At 38.6% G+C, this 13,955-nt stretch overlaps 1 protein-coding gene across 1 annotated transcript in view; it reads right to left on the reverse strand.

Moving 5' to 3' along the window:
* Nucleotides 1-247: 247 nt before the first annotated feature.
* The window catches only part of tlr18 (toll-like receptor 18), a 46,849-nt gene continuing 33,141 nt past the window's right edge, over nt 248-13,955 (reverse strand). The window contains exons 4-6 of the mRNA XM_061958815.2: nt 7,565-7,930; nt 2,897-3,037; nt 248-397 (exon numbers count right to left, since the gene is read on the reverse strand). Coding sequence (XP_061814799.2) covers nt 248-397; nt 2,897-3,037; nt 7,565-7,930 — 657 coding nt within the window. The remainder of the gene's footprint in view (nt 398-2,896; nt 3,038-7,564; nt 7,931-13,955) is intronic.

Genomic DNA, 13,955 nt, shown 5'->3' on the forward strand with positions numbered 1-13,955 from the left:
GGGTGTTGGGAAACCGGAAGAGGAACTTCTCTCTCGTGTGGTCATATTTTGAGGAACAGCTTCACAACGAGAAGCACACTGCTGAGATAACTGCGTCTTTGTCACCATCTGCTGGCCAGTTGGTGTACTTCAGGTGCCTTCAGCTTTCCCTTTAAAGACTGATGGTGCGGTGTTAAAATAAAATAGGCTTTAAAATACCGGTTTGAATATATTTATTATAGGGTGGAGGTTGTGAGCATTGACATATTTACTTCTTGCAGCTGCCGACAAAGAAGTCGTTGCAGGCGACCGTCAGCGCCGCCACCAGGACCACAAACTCCTGGAAGTCCAGTTGGCGGTCCCCGTTTTCGTCCAGGTCCGCCATGATCTTGTCGATGGTGGCCGCGTCGTTGCGGCCCTGGAGGCCAGAGAATAGGGGAGTGACATTTTGCATGTGAAAATAACTCATTGGAGATCAAAAGTCTTTTACAAGAGTGGCCTGGCCAAGAAGGTGCAAAAACCGGGTTCATAACAGCAGTCGCACACTATCATTAAAAACATAACAAATTACTTACAATATTAACAAAAAATAGGTATAAAGTAAAATGTTTCAGTAAAAACAAAACAAGTACAGTGCCCCAACTGAAGCAGCTTCTCAATCCTTTAACCTTTGTGTAACGTTCATATTGTTGTTATTCAGCCAGCGTTTGTGGGTCTGATGTTGCATTTTGTGGCTCTTAATGCCTCACAATCAAACACTTTTATGTTAAAATACTGAACAGATGTTTACCTTATCCCAATAAACATCTGTTCGATATTTTAACATAAAAGTGTTTGATTGTGAGGCATTAAAAGCCACAAAATGCAACGGGTCCATCAGACCCACAAACGCTGAGCTTAGTAACTCAGTTGCCAGAATTTTACTGTAATTAATAGAGACGTACTTTTTATTTTTATTTTTTTTATTTTATTTACAATAATGCATAGAGACAACCGTATATTTTACGGTAAAAAACCGGCACATCAGTTTTTTACCGTAAAACAGTGGCACTATTTTTACATTTTTAGTAATTCGGTACAACAACCACCATAAATACAAAAAAAAAAAATTAAAAAATGAGTCAGTCTTTGCCTTGCGAGGGACAACATTTTTTTTTTTTTGACTCAAGTACTTAGTAACTCATTTGCCAGAATTTTAATATAAAAAAATTAAGATTGTTTTTTTTTTTTAATTCACAGTAAAGCATTTACAAACAATCGTATATTTTAACGGTAAAAAACTGGCAGCTCTGTTTTAAGAATTTTACCATTGAAATAAACTTAATAAATTTGTGTAAAAGCCACCATAAAATTTTTTTAAAAAAAGTATTTTTTCCAAGGGATAAAAAAAGTGCTTAAATTTTACATTGAAGTGCTTAGTAACTCAGTTGCCAGAATTGTACTGTAATTAATAAAGATGTACTTTTTATTATTATTTTTTTTTAATTTACAGTAATGCATAGCAACAACCGTATATTTTAAGGTAAAAAAAAAAAAAACAGGCACATCAGTTTTCAGAATTTTACCGTAAAACAACCGTGGCACCATTTTTACATTTTTAGTAATTCGGTACAAAAATCACCATAAATTCAAAACAATAATAATAAAAAAAATAGTCAGTCTTTGTCTTCTGAGGGACAACAGTTGGCACCATTGTTTAATTTAGTAATTCGGTACAAAAACCACCATAAATTAAAATAAATAAATAAATAGTCTTTGTCCTCCGAGGGACAACATTTTTTTTTAGACACTTTACACTCAAGTACTTAGTAACTAATTTGCCAGAATTTTTATATACAAATAAAGTAAGATTTTTTTAATTTAATTCAATTCACAGTAAAGCATTGTTCAAACAATTGTATATTTTTAACGGTAAAAAACGGGCAGCTCTGTTTTTAGAATGTTACCATTGAAATAAACTTATAGTAATTTTGTGTAAAACACCATTAAAAAAAAAAGAAAAAAAAAAAAAAAAAAAGTATTTTCTCCAAGGGATAAAAGAAGTGCTTCTATTTTACACTGAAGTGTTTAGTAACTCAGTTGCCAGAATTTTACTGTAATAAAGATGTACTTTTTTTTAATTTTATTTACAGTAATGCAGAGCAACAACCGTATATTTTACGGTAAAAAAACAGGCACATCAGTTTTCAGAATTTTACCGTAAAACAGTGGCACAATTTTTACATTTTTAGTAATTCGGTACAAAAATCACCATAAATTAAACAAATAAAATAAAAATCTTTGTCCTCTGAGGGACATTTTTTTTGACATTTTACACTCAAGTACTTAGTAACTCATTCCCCAGAATTTTAATGTAAAAAAAAGTTCAGATTTACTGTTTTTTTTTTTATTCACAGTAAAGCATTGTACAAACAATCGTATATTTTAACGGTAAAAAACTGGCAGCTCTGTTTTTAGAATGTTACCATTGAAATAAATTTAGTAATTTTGTGTAAAAACCACCATAAAAAAAAATAAAAAAATTCTCCAAGGGATAAAATAAAAGTGCGTACTTTTTACAATTCAGTACTCAGTCAGAATTTTACAAAAAAAAATAATTAAAATGTACCATTTTTCAATGTACAGTAATGCACTGTAAAGCAATGACAGTCATTTTTACAGTCAAAAAACCCGGCAGCTCATTTTTCAGAATTTTATCATAAAAATAACTTATTTGAAACATAGTAACACGGCGTAAAATCCACCGTAATATTTTACAGTAAAATTATAGCAACTGAGTGAGCAGCCACTTTTTTTTTTTTAACAGTAAAATCCACAGATTTGCTTCTACAGTGAGCGATAAAGGATATTCCTTGTGCTTTGATAAAAATAATAATAAATAAATAGATAAATTGTTCGAGTCCTCGAGGATACTCACGGCCAGGAAGTCGGTGAGCTCGTGCCGCAGCAGCGTCTTCAGCTCGCCTTTGCTCAGCTTGTACTTGTCGCCCTCTTTGGACGAGTACGAGTGGAAGACGGCGATGAGGCTCTCCATGGCCTTCTCCAGCTGACTCATTTTAGATCACCGCTGCTCGACAAGCCGAAGAACGAGGCGAAGATTCACGGCGGCCTTCAAGACGCACGTAAATGTTGTGGACAAGGTGAGCAAAAAAAAAAATCAGATCAAGGGCCATGAATTGCACTCAGCATTTACTTATATGCCCCACTCCAAACAACCTACCCTAGTCATGGCAAAATGAAAAATAACATTGCGAAGCAACACAACCTGCTCACAGAACTTTGTGCGTATTATCAAAAAAATGTCCGACCACAACACATCATTCAAAATGACACCCATTTAAAACCATTGCAATGCATGATGGGAAAATGTCAAGGAGTCAAATTTATCCAGGTTTGCCTCATTTTACCTGCTTGATATTTCCGATTACACAATTTAAAAAAAGGAGGTCGTCACAGAAGTAAAAAGGTAGGAGTTGAACTCTCACTTACTATTAATATCCAATTATAATAATTATATCGCCACTATATTCACGTAATATGTACAGGCTGAACGGTTTGGACACCAGGGATCTAGTGGTAGCCCTTGATTAAAGTACAGTGTTTTATTTTCCTCGCACTAGCCAAGAATATTAAATATACCTCGTTTTTATTGAATACTTAGGCCTACTACGCTACTGTATTCTGCCGTTGGTCATTATGGTGCTACTTGGGGAGCCGAGTGTTTCCTCAGCTGGTACTCGGTGGAAACCACTGCTCCAATTAGTAAATTATTCTGATATAATCGATCTTAAATTTGATTTGAATGCTTTTAAAAAAAGAATCCTCCACACACAAAATATCGTTTTACACGTAATGTTCAAGTAAAAGACAAGCGAGCACAAACTTACCTGACCAGGAATCCGAGAGGAGTCTGCTGCTGTCAGCTCGTCAGGTGAGCGCTTTTCACCTGTCGGCTCATTAATGAGCCCACCTTTGTAGTGAAGTGCGATACCACTGATATTTTTCCAGATCCGATACCGAGTTAAAAACAGGACCGATATCGGCGATACAGGTCTGACTATTCGCTACTTAGTTCAAATAGTCTGGTAGATAAAATAACCATAATAATAAAAATAAAAAAACTGTGGATATCAAGTGTTAGGATGCACGCCGTGTAACTGCCAGTAATTGTCTTAAATAAACAAATAAACAAACGGAATGATTGAGCACAACTCGGCGGAAGAAGAAGTAGTTCTCACCAATCGCGTTTCATTCAGACAAGATATCAATGATTTAATTGTTTTACACTGCGGTTCTGTTAATGACACACGTCATCTTAAATAACTCAAGTATTAAAAGTATCAAAATGTGATTTTAGAAGCGACATAATGTTCTGTTATCGGTGGTATCGGTACGTCAATATTACTACGCACATAACTACTCCTTTAATTACTTTACCTAATAACGCTGCTGGTCTGTTATAAGTTATAAGTTATATAAGTTATAAGTTATTTAAACGGAATCTGATCCATGTCTGCTTGGAACAAAGTAAGTGCACAGTCAGTATCGACCCATCTTTATGGAATTATGATTATTAAACAGTATGATTAATTAGTCGCATTGTGGGTAAACTAGGCTAGCTCTCCATGCTAAAGGCTAACAATATATATTTTTTAAAGTGCACCGAACAATTATTGGCCACAAGTAAACGTGGTTTCATGTTGGGAGACGTTTATATGTTTTTTAAATAAATTTTTAAGACAACGAGGATGTGTCAGAGTGTATAATTATAAATGATTAAACACGAAGCAAAAAAAAGTGACGAATCTGCGGAAGCGCAGCGAAAAATGGATAACCAATCAGTGGAGTGTTTGTGTTGCCAGGTAGAAAATGACGTACCAGACGTTTAAAAATGGACCAGATTATATCCTATTAGAGAGAGGATTTATAGATCTTTAGAAATATTACACTAATGGGGGAATACTGTATACTGAAATATTTGCTATTATTGGCTTTTACCAGACGTCTAAAATGGACCAGATTATCTGCTACTAGAGCAGGGGTGTCAAACATACGGCCCGAGGGGCGGATCAGGCCCGCGGACCGGTTTTATCCGGCCCGCATTTGCGAAGTATAAAAATGAACCTGAAATTTTTGAATGAAAGAAACAGCTGTAATTTGATTTTGATAGGATTTTCTTTTTTATCTTGATAGATTGAAAAAAATGAACACCAATGAGTTGACTGATGAACATTGTCACATAATTTATTCAGAAAATATAAATAACGACAAATAAAGATAGAAGACTATTAACCGCAACATGTAAGTGTAAAAAACAAACAAAATTATGATCTGTACACGTTCAGGATGAGCTTGTTCTATTTTTAAACAAATAACTCATTCGGAAGTTTTCTTTATTTTTAAGTTATCGTGCCGTAAATTTACCAGTCCGGCCCACTTTGGAGTAGATTTTCCTCCATGTGGCCCCCCGATCTAAAATGAGTTTGACACCCCAGTACTAGAGGGAGGATTTATGGATCTTTAGGAGCCGATCCTTTGAGAGCGATATCATTAGAATAAAATACATTTACAGAAATATTACACTACTGGGGAGAATAATGTATTCTGAAATATTTGCTATCATTTTTTTGTTGTGTTTTTTTTTTACATTGTAAACATACCATAAGGCAGTGTTTTTCAACCTTTTTTGAAAAAATCCGGAGGCACACCACCAGCAGAAAACATTAAACAATTAAATCAGTAGACAATTATTTTGAGTTTTTTGGTGTTTTCCCGTGTGTAGTGGTTTAGTTCTTGTCTTGCGCTCCTATTTTGTTGTCGATTGTCATGTCATGTACGGATGTACTTTGTGGACGCCGTCTGCTCCACACGCTGTAAGTCTTTGCTGTCGTCCAGCATTCTGTTTTTGTTTACTTTGTAGCCAGTTCGGTCTTAGTTTCGTTCTGCCTAGCCAACCCTAAGCTTCAATGCCTTTTCTTAGCGTCACTCGTCTTTTGTTTATTTTTGGTTTAAGCATTGGACACCTTTTTACCTGCACGATGCCTCCCGCTGTTTCCGACATCTACAAAGCAATTAGCTACCAGCTGCCACCATCCGTATTTTTCGGAGTATAAGTCGCACCGGCCGAAAATGCATAATAAAGAAGGAAAAAAACCTATATGAGTCGCACTGGAGTATAAGTCGCATTTTTTTGGGAAATTGATTTGATAAAAGCCAACACCAAGAATAGACATTTGAAAGGCAATTTAAAATAAATAAAGAATAGTGAACAACAGGCTGAATAAGTGTACGTTATATGAGGCATAAATAACCAACTGAGAACGTGCCTGGTATGTTAACGTAACATAATATGGTAAGAGTCATTCAAATAACTATAACATATAGAACATGCTATACGTTTACCAAACAATCTGTCACTCCTAATCGCTAAATCCCATGAAATCTTATACGTCTAGTCTCTTACGTGAATGAGATCAATAATATTATTTGATATTTTACGCTAATGTGTTAATAATTTCACACATAAGTCGCTCCTGAGTATAAGTCACACCCCCGGCCAAACTATGAAAAAAACTGCGACTTATAGTCCGAAAAATACGGTACTGATATGGAAGAGTATTACACGGTTACTCTGCCGAGCTCTAGACAGCCCCGACACTCAACAACAACTGGTTTATCCGTCTTTGTGGGGACATTGTTGATTGTCACGTCATGTTCGGATTGTACTTTGTGGACGCCGTCTTTGCTCCACAGTAAGTCTTTGCTGTCGTCCAGCAAAGACTTAAATTTGCTGTTGTCCAGCCGGTAACCTACTCAGTGGCCTAGTGGTTGGAGTGTCCGCCCTGAGATGGGTAGGTTGTGAGTTCAAACCCCGGCCGAGTCATACCAAAGACTATAAAAATGGGAGCCGTTACCTCCCTGCTTGGCAGTCAGCATCAAGGGTTGGAATTGGGGGTTAAATCACCAAAAATGCCCACTGCTACCCTCATCTCCCAGGGGGTGAACAATGGGATGGGTCAAATACAGAGGACACATTTCACCTCACCTAGTGTGTGTGTGTGACAATCATTGGTACTTTAACTGGTTTGCAAAAAATATTTTTAACCCAAATAGGTGAAATTAGACGGCACACCAGACTGTATGTCACGGCACGCAGTGGTTGTAAAACACTGCCATAAGGTTTTGCCATGTCCCTTTTTATTAAACAAAACCAACAATAAGGTATAAAAATACAAAATGTCCAGCATTTAATGAATAACACATGAATTGGGTGCATGATTCACTACATAATACTAATGAGACATTGCTCATGTCCTCATGCGCTTCATGAACATGAAACTTGTGCTCCGTATGTAAAAAAGAAAAAAGAAGTACCAAGTGTGCTCGAGAAGGAACGATTCGAATAGCTCATTGTGAAGAAGAGGGCTCAGTGGAAGTCAATAGTCTGCACGTGGAAGAAAACATTGTGGCAGCTGTCACCGCGCCGCATACAGCGAGTGCGACGTGGGAGTGCAGGCCAGGGATCGTGTTCGTGACGGATCTTTTGTGTCTTCAAGTGGCTCCAGTTCAGGCTTCATTTGAACACGTCCTCATTCATGTTCTCTGCTGCCCCAATAGGAGACGGCCTCCTGGCCCCCTGAGCCGGAGAACGGCCCCCCGCGGACGACTTCCGCTCCTGTTTGGAGGGCGTGGGCTTGCCCAGGACGCTCCTCAGCTGCGCCCAGAAGAAGGCCTGCTGGGTGGCCTCCTGAGGCCACTCCAGGTAGGTCTTGGTGCTCAGCATCTTCTTCAGCTTGCAGTACTTGCTGGGCAGGGAGCCGGGGTCGATGGGCTCCTTGACCACCAGGATGACGTCGCTGAAGGTCTTCCCCATGGCTCGCTGCTGGGCGAAGTACAGCTCGTAGTTGCACCACTCGCTGTTGACGAAGTGCCGCGACAGGACAAATATCACCTGAGCAAAAAAACAACAAAAACATCAGTGACGCTGGCCTCTTTACCACCAGGTGGCGGCAATGTTGCACACAGCTTCTTGGCAGCAGACACAAAAAACTAAAAAAAAAAGCTTTCCCAGCTTCACCTTCCTTGTTTGTGACATCAGCACACTTTTCACGTTTCTTTGACATTTTGGAGACACTTAGGGATATTTTCGTTCACTTTTGTCTAAAAGCGCCAAATTTGGCACAGGTGTAGCTCAGGGCATACTTAAATGATTTAGCTAGGGCGCCCGCGCCGGTGACCCTTGGGGTCGCCACCATACTTGCCAACCCTCCCGAATTTTCCGGGACACTCCCGAAATTCAGCGCCTCTCCCGAAAACCTCCCGGGACAAATATTCTCCCGAAAATCTCCCGATTTTCAGCCGGAGCTGGAGGCCACGCCCCCTCCAGCTCCATGCGGACCTGAGTGAGGACAGCCTTTTTTCATGACGGGAGGACAACAGGGTGACAAGAACTAAATCATCCAGACGAGATAAATTGTATTATTATGTTTATCTTACCTAAAAATAAATATATTTATTAATTTAAAAAAAAACAACGAAATACATTTTTACTATATTTTGCTAAAAACATCCAAATTAATTATATTTTTATTTGTATTTTTTCTGACTCCTTTTTACATCCAGCCATTAGAATTATACATTAAAATAAACATATTTGAAATAATTAATTTTAAATTATCATAATAATTCATTTAAAATGACCATATTTAATTATTAAAATAATTGCTTGTTTATCAACAACTTAAGCATTTTATTCATTACATTTTGAAGCTCTCAGAAGCCAAGTTATGTTATATTCCTTAATATTTATTTATGCAAGTTTGAAGTATCAATTATCTAAACACAGTTTTATTTGCATATTTTCAGGATGCAGTTATATATATATATATATATATATATATATATATATATATATATATATATATATATATATATATATATATATATATATATATATATATATAAAATGGATGGATGGATGGATATATATATATATATGTATATATATATATATATATATATACATATACATATATATATATATACATATATATATATATACATATATATATATATATATACATATATATATATATATATATATATATATATATATATACATATATATATATATATATATATATATATATATATATATGTATATATACAGGTAAAAGCCAGTAAATTAGAATATTTTGAAAAACTTGATTTATTTCAGTAATTGCATTCAAAAGGTGTAACTTGTACATTATATTTATTCATTGCACACAGACTGATGCATTCAAATGTTTATTTCATTTAATTTTGATGATTTGAAGTGGCAACAAATGAAAATCCAAAATTCCGTGTGTCACAAAATTTGAATATTACTTAAGGCTAATACAAAAAAGGGATTTTTAGAAATGTTGGCCAACTGAAAAGTATGAAAATGAAAAATATGAGCATGTACAATACTCAATACTTGGTTGGAGCTCCTTTTGCCTCAATTACTGCGTTAATGCGGCGTGGCATGGAGTCGATGAGTTTCTGGCACTGCTCAGGTGTTATGAGAGCCCAGGTTGCTCTGATAGTGGCCTTCAACTCTTCTGCGTTTTTGGGTCTGGCATTCTGCATCTTCCTTTTCACAATACCCCACAGATTTTCTATGGGGCTAAGGTCAGGGGAGTTGGCGGGCCAATTTAGAACAGAAATACCATGGTCCGTAAACCAGGCACGGGTAGATTTTGCGCTGTGTGCAGGCGCCAAGTCCTGTTGGAACTTGAAATCTCCATCTCCATAGAGCAGGTCAGCAGCAGGAAGCATGAAGTGCTCTAAAACTTGCTGGTAGACGGCTGCGTTGACCCTGGATCTCAGGAAACAGAGTGGACCGACACCAGCAGATGACATGGCACCCCAAACCATCACCCAACCATGCAAATTTTGCATTTCCTTTGGAAATCGAGGTCCCAGAGTCTGGAGGAAGACAGGAGAGGCACAGGATCCACGTTGCCTGAAGTCTAGTGTAAAGTTTCCACCATCAGTGATGGTTTGGGGTGCCATGTCATCTGCTGGTGTCGGTCCACTCTGTTTCCTGAGATCCAGGGTCAATGCAGCCGTCTACCAGCAAGTTTTAGAGCACTTCATGCTTCCTGCTGCTGACCTGCTCTATGGAGATGGGGATTTCAAGTTCCAACAGGACTTGGCGCCTGCACACAGCGCAAAATCTACCCGTGCCTGGTTTACGGACCATGGTATTTCTGTTCTAAATTGGCCCGCCAACTCCCCTGACCTTAGCCCCATAGAAAATCTGTGCTTTTTGTGAAAAGGAAGATGCAGAATGCCAGACCCAAAAACGCAGAAGAGTTGAAGGCCACTATCAGAGCAACCTGGGCTCTCATAACACCTGAGCAGTGCCAGAAACTCATCGACTCCATGCCACGCCGCATTAACGCAGTAATTGAGGCAAAAGGAGCTCCAACCAAGTATTGAGTATTGTACATGCTCATATTTTTCATTTTCATACTTTTCAGTTGGCCAACATTTCTAAAAATCCCTTTTTTGTATTAGCCTTAAGTAATATTCTAATTTTGTGACATACGGAATTTTGGATTTTCATTTGTTGCCACTTCAAATCATCAAAATTAAATTAAATAAACATTTGAATGCATCAGTCTGTGTGCAATGAATAAATATAATGTACAAGTTACACCTTTTGAATGCAATTACTGAAATAAATCAAGTTTTTCAAAATATTCTAATTTACTGGCTTTTACCTGTGTGTATATATATATATATATATATATATATATGTATATGTATATGTATATATATGTATATGTATGAAATACTTGACTTGGTGAATTCTAGCTGTCAATATACTCCTCCCCTCTTAACCATGCCCTCAACCACGCCCTACCATGCCCCCACCCCCCGAAATCGGAGGTCTCAAGGTTGGCAAGTATGGTCGCCACAGCGGCCAATCAAATGTGGCCGCCACTTGTAATAGCTTTTGTCTCCAACATTTGAAACAGATGAGCTACAAATGTAAACTTGGTGTCTATTTAAAGGCCTACTGAAAGCCACTACTACCGACCACGCAGTCTGATAGTTTATACATCAATGATGAAATCTTAACATTGCAACACATGCTAATACGGCCGGGTTAGCTTACTAAAGTGCAATTTTAAATTTCGCGCAAAATATCCTGCTGAAAACGTCTCGGGATGATGACGTCAGCGCGTGACGTCACGGATCGTGGAGGACATTTTGGGACAGCATGGTGGCCAGTTATTAAGTCGTCTGTTTTCATCGCAAAATCCCACAGTATTCTGGACATCTGTGTTGGTGAATCTTTTGCAATTTGTTCAATGAACAATGGAGACAGCAAAGAAGAAAGCTGTAGGTGGGAAGCGGTGTATTGCGCCCGACTGCAGCAACACAAACACGGCCGGTGTTTCATTGTTTACATTCCCGGAAGATGACAGTCAAGCTTTACCATTGGCCTGTGGAGAACTGGGACAACAGAGACTCTTACCAGGAGGACTTTGATTTGGATGCGCAGACGCGGTACCGTGAGTACGCATGCAGCTGCGGCTTCCAAATATTTGATCGCTTGCCCGTACGTGCATGCCGCTATGTGCATGTCACATACGGGGACTTTGGGGAAATATATGTGCTGTATGAACTTTGGGGAGGTGAACGGTACTTTGGGCTGTGGGATTGAGTGTGTTGTGCAGGTGTTTGAGTTGTATTGGCGGGTTATATGGACGGGAGGGGGGAGGTGTTTGTTATGCGGGATTAATTTGTGGCATATTAAATATAAGCCTGGTTGTGTTGTGGCTAATAGCGTATATATATGTCTTGTGTTTATTTACTGTTTTAGTCATTCCCAGCTGAATATCAGGTCCCACCCGCCTCTCACAGCATCTTCCCTATCTGAATCGCTCCCACTGCCCTCTAGTCCTTCACTCTCACTTTCCTCATCCACAAATCTTACATCCTCGCTCAAATTAATGGGGAAATCGTCGCTTTCTCGGTCCGAATCGCTCTCGCTGCTGGTGGCCATGATTGTAAACAATGTGCGGATGTGAGGAGCTCCACAACCTGTGACGTCACGCTACTCGTCTGCTACTTCCGGTACAGGCAAGGCTTTTTTATCAGCGACCAAAAGTTGCGAACTTTATCGTCGATGTTCTCTACTAAATCCTTTCAGCAAAAATATGGCAATATCGCGAAATGATCAAGTATGACACATAGAATGGACCTGCTATCCCAGTTTAAATAAGAAAATCGCATTTCAGTAGGTCTTTAATGTGTTTTGACAATTAGAAATATAATGGAATGCTCATTTTTATTTTTGGGTGTGTCTAGTCCCCTAATTTGCATATTTCCCAGTGGCGCTTTGCTATTCTGAAGACATTGGACGTAACTTGGGCATTGTTATGAGTAAAACCTGGTGCAACATGCATGATTCCTTTTTAATGTTTATATGAAATGTCGGGGGGGTGAGGGGGTTGTGACATTTTGAAGACATTCAGTGTTTCCCACAAGACAGGCATCTATTTGTGGTGGCGTGGTCGAGGGGTGGGGGGTGGCGGCGGCAGCGGCGATGACCAAGAAGAACGCGGAGTTGGAATATAATTACAACACTATGTACATATTTATATACAGATTTGAACAATTAGTTATTCACTGAAATATATTTATTAATTGTGGTTCTTACAAAAAATATATCTTATAAAATATAAAAGCTAAAATGTCTCTTAAAGCTCTGCCCCTTTAATTAGTGTATACTAAATAATTTAACTTTAGCCTACTACTACAACCATATTATTTACCAGCAACATAAAGTGAAACAGAGGCAGAGGTGTCCTGCCACAGTCAGTCAACCTCCTCCTCCTGCTGCTGAATAGGTCGCACTGGAGCTAGTCTCGCTCGCCAGACCCTCCTCCAGAGAAGAGGGAGACACTGGAGCTTACCGTGCTGGGTGTTATACAGCCATGACTTAAATTGTGGCATTTTTAGCCATTCTGGATCGAACCCAGTCGCTCTATGTTTTGTCATGGTCCTCTCTATAAGGCACATAACAATATAAAATAGGACCCTTTTCATGAGAAAAGTGCATTTCTGATCTGACCCTGCTTTATTTTTCAGTGTTTGCTGAGTCTCACCTGTTGCCTCTGTCCTAGCTGGCTCTACAGGTACATGCTGCCTGTCTTCCTCCTCTCCTACAACATCTCCCTGCGTACTTACTATCCCTTCCTCCTCACCCTCTCTTACTGCCTCAGCTGCGCCAGCTGCCACAGCTGCGGCACTAGTTGAAGCCTGGAAATATTGGAAGCAAATTAATTTTCACACTGATGGACGTCTGTTCACTTTCCTTATGAGATTTCTAAGTGTCTACACCATTTTGATAATACCTCCTGTGGTCCTGACTGTAGGCCTACCTCCTCTCCAAGTCCAGCCCTTTTCGGGCGTTGAAAATATTTTTCTATACTCATCTGTGTGAAGGAGTGAACATCCAACATTAGAATTTATTACTAACGAGCAGAACCGCTCTATGTACAGTGCCGTCTAACCTTAAGCGGCAGCAGCTCAACACATGCAGGGTTCAACGTTAAGGTTTTTTTCTACTTGCCCGACTTCTCAAATCTACTTGCCCCAATATTTTTACTTGTCCTGCCTAGGTTTTTTTCTGGCTGTGTAGTGCTCATGGCTTATATCTTACTAAAATCCTTCCCGTTGACTATTTACAACACTACACAGTAATTATTATTATTATTATTATTATCTATAATTACATTTAAATGGCATTGCATACATGTAAAATTAAATGCTATTTCACATTATTTGACCAGTAGCAGTTACACCCATCTGAACAGGTCAGCCACCTGTTTAAAGCCCGATCACAGTTGAAATCTTGAAATGAAGGGCCTTTAATGGCCAAAACATTAACCTGGACAACATTTTAACAGCTGGTTGGTTCAGATTTTATTCTT

The sequence above is a fragment of the Nerophis lumbriciformis genome, linkage group LG04 (genome assembly GCF_033978685.3).
Source record: "Nerophis lumbriciformis linkage group LG04, RoL_Nlum_v2.1, whole genome shotgun sequence".
Lineage (NCBI taxonomy): Eukaryota > Metazoa > Chordata > Actinopteri > Syngnathiformes > Syngnathidae > Nerophis > Nerophis lumbriciformis.